The 7300-nt window shown below is 37.5% G+C and overlaps 1 protein-coding gene across 1 annotated transcript; it reads right to left on the minus strand.

The window, feature by feature from the left end:
• Positions 1-1449: 1449 nt before the first annotated feature.
• On the minus strand, positions 1450-2676 carry LOC104591141 (pathogenesis-related protein 5-like). The gene is made up of 2 exons (XM_010249927.3): positions 2516-2676; positions 1450-2284 (listed from the first exon to the last, which is right to left on the minus strand). Exons 1-2 carry the CDS (start codon positions 2574-2576, stop codon positions 1611-1613), a joined length of 735 nt encoding a protein of 244 aa, XP_010248229.1. The 5' UTR covers positions 2577-2676; the 3' UTR covers positions 1450-1610.
• Between the last annotated feature and the right edge of the window lie 4624 nt (positions 2677-7300).

Here is a 7300-nt window from a genome sequence, read left to right on the forward strand (position 1 = left end):
AAGCGGGTTCTTTGTGTTGTATCTTGTGTAAGCACGGGGTTGGTTCTAGATGGATGCTCGTTCATGTTGGGGTTCAGGTTTGCAAGGTGGTTAGCCGGGATGGATGTAGAAGGGCCGGTGGGGGAGAATGGGGAATGCTCGATTGCGAATGACCTTTGGAGGAGTAATTGCAAGGTTCTTCTCATCTCAACCTGCATATGCTCTATGCGATCAAAACGAGTCTCAAACTCATACACCTTATTGGAAAGAATTTTGATGTCAACCTGCTCTGTCGACTCCTGTCCGGTTTGGTCTCCGATCTCTGGTTAATATTCCCTTGCTCTTCTGGGATTGGGGAAAGATTAATTTTGCGGGCGGCCATCCTTCATGATCAAGGAATAAGCCAAAGATTCTAATGTGAGTGCAGTGGTAAGGTTACGTACGGGGGTCTCCTTGAAAAACGAAGGAAGGATGAGGCCAAAGGGTAGGCTAAAGGTGTTGATTGATAAAAGGTTATATTTGTTATGAGATGGGCCTCCTTTTATAGGGAGAGATCCCAAGATTCCAAAAAGAATGAGCCAAAAGAGTTTGATTCCTACTTGGAAAGAGAATCTTTGATTTGGTGTCAATTGTCAGGGGGACACCGTTGGGGTTTCGTCACGTGTCTTATGAGATCTCTCAATGACGAGGTTTCCTTTCATTTGAGGGATTCTCATAATTCACATATGCCACTTCCTTTTGCAAGTCTCCTAGACTAACGTAGCGCAGGTGATGTCAATACTAATCTTACGTGTCTCTCTTAATCCTATTGGGCGTCTTATCGCGAGTGATGTTGGTCAGTCGTTATCTTTCTTCGCTCGTTGATGATCTATGGTGGCTGTAAACTCATCACAGAATTGTGGTGGCTCTGAGCTTTGTGCTCATCACAGATCTCTAACAACTTCAAATTCATCTTTGGCGCTATAGCTTTGAGTCTTTTGCAAGTCTGTGGTGACCCTGAACTCATCACAAGCTCGTTTTAGGCTTTGAGCTCATCGCAAGTCTGTGTAGGCTCAGAGCTCATCGTAGATTCGTGTTGAGTCGTAAACTCATCACATGTGTCTCTATGATATCGGTTTAGCACCTTATGTGCTATTACAATTGTGGTGATCAACATATACCTACAAGAAGAAAAAGAGAGGCCAATGGTGGAGATCGGAGTAGGTTCCACCGCTCTAGTGCTTTAGGAGAATAATGACGTTAAGGACAACTGAGGTATTTGTCTATTTTTTTTAAAATAAAGATGAGGTTTTTGCTAAAGTGAAACTATGGAAGAGATTTTTATGATTGTCAGAAAATTCAGGGGAGGTTTTGTATTTTACCCTTTTTTTCATTTGAGAGGAAATGAAATGTTACTGAGCCGATTTGCTTTTGTTCCAGCCTTCCAACAGGTTTGAATTTCCTTTTCTAACTAAAAGACGCAAATAAATATAGAAACAACAATTTCCTACCCACAGCAGAGTGGGCAGACTTCTTATTCATAGCGGAAGTTCACCCCTTATTCATACCAGGAATACATACTCCTTAATTATTACCAGTGAAACCAGAAAGACAGATGCAGAAAGGAAAATCATCAGAATCCCTAATTAAGCTTAAGGGCAGAATGTGATCAAGTAATCAGAGCCTGCGCAAGTGAACGTGCTGGTGGGATCATCATATGCGTAACTGTACGCCATCGGACATGCCCTCTTGAACATCTGCGAGTACTGAGAGGGCGAGCAAGTCTGCGGCGTGTTGTGGTTTCCGGTGCAACAATACTCCGGCGTGTTAAACGCTGTACATGCGCTCTTGCATGCGACCACGTTACCGGCCGAGTCCTTCAGTTGCAGGACCGCCGGGCAGCTCCCGTTGATGTCAGCAACGCATTGAATGTCTTTGCAGTCTCCTGTCCCACCAGTAGGCTTAATTCCCATATTCACGTTGTATCCATCCACGAGGCTGATGTCGTAGTATTCCATGTCATTGTTAGTGCCAGTCTTGAATTCAGCAAGTGTAACGGGTGGTACACCAGCGCCTCTACACTTCAATCCACCGCAGTCGCCAGTGGTGCACCTACCGTTGCCGGAGCCGTCGAAGTTGCATCCGGTGCGAGCCCAGAATCGGCCTTCCCATCCCGGAGGTGCAGTGACCTGCGATGTTGCACCGGGCGCCAAGAGGAAGCCACCGTCTCCGAGGACGGGACCTCCGTTGTTAGCTAAGGTTCCTGGCCAGACAGTGTAGCTGCACTGGTTTTTGAACGTGAACACAGTTGCGGAGGCTCTACTCCCTGCAATTGAAATAAAAAAGTAAAAACCATTAACCATCCTGTGTCAGAATGATAGCTTAAAGATTCACATTCGGTGATCGGCGTAGGATGAACCAATTAAACCAAATATGCATGCATATGGTGACTGGTGAGGAATTATATATGTTGCACATTAGAAAGAAGAGGAGTACTATCAGATCTTCTGCATAATAAATGTCGCAAAACAAAACGACTGAGTTTAGGGTTACTTACCAAAGAAGAAGAAGAAGGAGAGAGTAAGAAGAACAGATGAAACCTTTTGCCAGGAGGCCATTGGATATACAGTGAAGAGAAGAGAGTTCTCTGTATCTGTCTAATTAGAGAGAGAGAGAGAGAGAGAGAGGAGGAGGAATGGAAGATGATGGTTGTCGAGTGAAGCAGGCCTCCATATTTATATTTTGCGCAGTTTGTCTTTTTGTTTTGTGGAAAATAGAGAGAGAGAGAGAGAGAGAGAGAGAGAGGTGACTATTTGTCTTGGAAGACGAATCGGGCGACGGCCAGTTGGACGGTCTGGAATAGAGGCGGCTGGGAATGGGATATTTCTTTTGGGAAATTATCAGAAAAGTCAATGGTTATATCAGATAATATTTATTGATTAAGCAATTTCTAGTTTCTTTTAGGCTATATAAAAAATAAATAAATACTCAATTCTACTAAATAGTTAGAACTTAGAAGCATAAAGTCGTTTTAATTTTTAAGTGCCTTAAGCGCCCCTTAATTAACCCTACAAGATTTTTTTTTTCAAATAAAGAATTATATAAACTAAAAACAATATTGTGATAGGATTGCCCTAAAAATAAATAACTAATATGGTGATACCTGTTTTGGTAATTTAATCTTTCTAACTTGACGGATGGGCTTTAAATTGTGGAAGACTTGTAATCTGTCTTACAGAATTTCCATTCCTTGATTGACGCTCGCTGTATGAGATCAAAACAATGGAAGCAAACAAAGATAGGGCCCAAAAAACTACTGGTATACTTACAGAGTTCACATTGCGCCACACAATGTCCCACAGCACATCTTGCCGTACATTGGGAAGGAAGACCGAGAATATTCCATGTTTAATCATGACTGATGAGCATGCATGGAAATTCCTTTGTACATAGGTACTCTATAATTGTTGTAGTGGCAGGGAGCAATCAGCCCAGATCAGAATTTTATAGCCTCATATAGTACAGTACAGAGGGAATGCATCCTAACCATGAATTGATGTTAAATTTATGGGTAGAATGTGGTTTACAGGGGTGGAGAGGGCTAGTAGTAGTAGGGGGCTGGAATTCAGAATTCTGCATTGGGTGTATTGGTACTTATTCGCTTAACTTAAGACCTTCAAATTTTAACTACATCAATCAAGTGCCCCCCCTCCCCACCACACACACACAACATCCACACATCCCCGCCATGTATTGGGAATATCTCTCAATGATGCCATCATCGGGAGATGTTTCCAATACACGGTGGGGATGTGCTGTGGGATGTTTTGGGTTGCTGATTTGGTCTCGTCTAGAGCATGTGTTGCCATTTACAGTTTTACACTTAAAAACATTTCAAAATCTCAAAACTACCCTATGCATTAATTTTTTATACCATTTTGTCTTCACCTTATGTCTAATGGATCGTTTGGCTTCCAATTTGAATTAGAATCAGAATGGCCTATTCCTCCCACGTGTTTCGTTCAGATGGGAATCAGAATCGAAATCAAAATCAAATAGAATGGATTCTCATTTTCTGGGGGAGGAGGGGAGGGAATGACCACCCTCAAATTAGGGAATGTCATTCCACTAAGAATAAGAATAAGATTCCAATTCTACCCAATCTATTGGCTCATTCCGATTTCAATTCCATAATCCTATTCCCGTGAACCAACCAGAGCCTAAAATTATTTAAATGTTGATATCATCATTATCATGGCCCCCAAACGAAACAAAATTCAGGTCAATCTGCGGGGAATTGCCGAGTTGTAAAGGCATTGTGAGCAAGAGCAGGCCTGCCTTCGAAGGGGCTGCGGTGTCACACTTATCACCATTAAATTCTTTGGTCAGAAGCCCATTAATGGTTTTCAGCTTAACCCATTTTCATTTATTCCATTTCCGATCTCTATGGGTTAGTGATCGATTGAACTATTGTCCCTCACATTCATTTTCTTCGTTTCTCCTTTATTTTAACTCAGTTTTTGAGAGAACAGAGGAAGTGCTAGTTGACCCACTTAGGGGTGTTCTGTAGTGTGGACGAAAAATTGGTGGGTGTAAATTGGTCCATACCACACCCTGCGGCAGAAACAAATTCACACAACACCATAGTCCATAGCTGTTTTGAATTGTGTTGGTCGGACCAGTCCACACCCATGGTGGCGTTCTGTAGGTGTGGTGTGGATCACACCACGCTTTTTTATTTCGTGTATCTTATATATATTTTATGGGAAATCTACATAGTTAATCATAAATGTCTAATTTTTTCATTTTATATGGTAAATAAATTGAAAAAAAAAAACATCAATATGTAAACAACAATTACATTTTTAAATATTAAAAAACTAAAAAATTAATATTTTAAATATTATGTTATTGATAAAAATATTAAAAATTAATATTTAATTAATGAAAAAAGAGTTGAGAAGGAGAACCATCGGACTTGTGCTACATTTAACATTAAAGATTATTATTTTATTGATAAAATAAGAAACATTAAATTTAAAAATAATTAAAAGATTAAATAAAATGAGAGTAATTGGACGAATGTAACACAGGTGCATCACACTGAAACCTTCCCACAAACTGTCCACACCATAGTGTGAACCAACCACGAGAAAGTATTGCATATGATAAATTGGGGTGTGGCATATCCCTGTCCACGCTATTTTGTGAACGGGGACCATCTACACATAGTAGAACACCATATCTTACCGCGGATAGGACCAAAACGGTCCCGTCCACGATATTAACACACTACCGAATGCCACCTTAGCCAATTCTATTCTACATTGCTTCGTGGAATTATTTGTTGTCATACATTTTCTATTGATCGTTGGTTGTGGATTTACGAATCCTTTTGGTTGGCAATTTCGTCAATCGAATCAATATCACTAAAGTGAAACTCCTTGGATTAGTGTACTAACTAATTGTTTTGTTGGCCTTTTTATGGTCAATTCACCTTAAAATTCATAAATCTATACTACTATTAAAAGTGTGAATGAGATCTAGATTCTATAATTTTTTTGACTAAAATACCCTTATTCTTTGAACTTGGCCTCCCTATATATATGAGGGCAAAAAGCATAATGTGAACTACTAATTTTATTAAATTCATTATATTCCTCATCATTAAGTATATTTAAGGTATTAAGTCTCATTTCATATATATATATATATATATATATATATATATATATACCACCCTTTTGTCTAAGTGGCAAGTAAATAGTTTCAACCATCCATGTCAAATGGGTCAACCAATTTCTCATAATTAAATAATAAAAATTTAAAAATAAATATAAATATAAATATTACCAAAAATATAAAAATTCTAAAAACTTTAGACACATCTCTAATATTATATACTTATCATCTGAAACAACATTAAGCATGCTAAATAAAAGTATTTTTATTTGATGAAAATGAAATGCAAGATTTAAAACTAATCCAAAAATGAAACCATTTTCCTATTCAAGTGATGGGCCAATGATTCAACCTTTTTAGGTCAAATAGATCAACCCATGATATCACAAATAAAAAATACTAATTTAAAAAAGATAGAGACAAAAAATTTGTTAAAAACATATAAATTTTGTAAAAAAAAACATTTGGATGCATCTTTAATATTATGTATTCATCATATTAAACAAAAACAAGTGTGATAGATATGGGTTACTTTTATTAATGATAGAAACAAAATTAAAAACTAAAGGAACTTAAAAAGAAAATTGTTTTTGCATCTAATTAATGGTCAATGGTCCATAGGGAGGCAAATTTTGGTGAGTTTAACTTGAGCTCAAATCTCGATTTTCAGTCCTCGACTTGGGCCTAGGCCTAAGTTCAAAAGTTTGGGTTTTTTATTTTTCGGGTTGGGCCCAAGCCTATCCCTTAGGTAGCTAAATTATCTACATACAATTATATATACATATATAGGCATATATTTTATGACAAATTTCAATGTAAGTTGGAGGGTGGGCCCAATACAATTAGGCTTGACTTTGGTTTGAAGCCTTAGGTCCAAAGCATAGGGTTGGGCTTGAGTTAAGCTTAAATTCAGCCCAACTTACTTGACTACACCATAATGGTCCAATCATTTGGGTGAGTTAACAAATGTTGACATAATTAAATAATAAAAATTTAAAATAGATAGAAACACAAAAAAATAAAATAAAATACATAAAATTTATAGAAAAATTTGAGATATCTAAGATATTATAAATTTATCATATCAAATAAAAACAAGTGTGATAAACAATAATCATTTTTAGAATTAATTATGTAAATGGAATAAAAAATTTATAGTTGCTCAAAAATGAAATTGTTCTTTTCCAAGTCAAATAGGCCAACACATGGTGTCAAAATAGAGAGAAATAAGAAACATAGAAAACACAAAAATTTGTCTATGAAATACAAAAACTAAATACACCAGCATACCATGCTTTTTATTACTTATCTATTTTAAATGGTTCTAATAAGGATATTGAAATTATTAATGTTATCTAAAATCATATTTACCAGTTAATTCCGCAAAGGTATTTATTCCCACCCCTATAAACAACACCCCACTTGTGAATTGGGAATCTTTTCCCCTTGCCACTAATCCGAACTGTATGATCTCATGGACTGAACTCAAATTACCCCTTGCCACTTAATTGATAAAACGTCAACCAATATTTTTAGGATGTTGGTCGGATAGTTTGGAACAGTGTTTTCAAATGTTGTTCACCCGGACAATTAGACCATTCGGTCTTAGAACCATCCAAAGAACCGATTCTGTTTCGTTCTTAATCCAATCCTTGACCAA

The sequence above is a fragment of the Nelumbo nucifera genome, chromosome 3 (assembly GCF_055504915.1).
Source record: "Nelumbo nucifera cultivar China Antique chromosome 3, China Antique-T2T, whole genome shotgun sequence".
Taxonomy (NCBI): domain Eukaryota; kingdom Viridiplantae; phylum Streptophyta; class Magnoliopsida; order Proteales; family Nelumbonaceae; genus Nelumbo; species Nelumbo nucifera.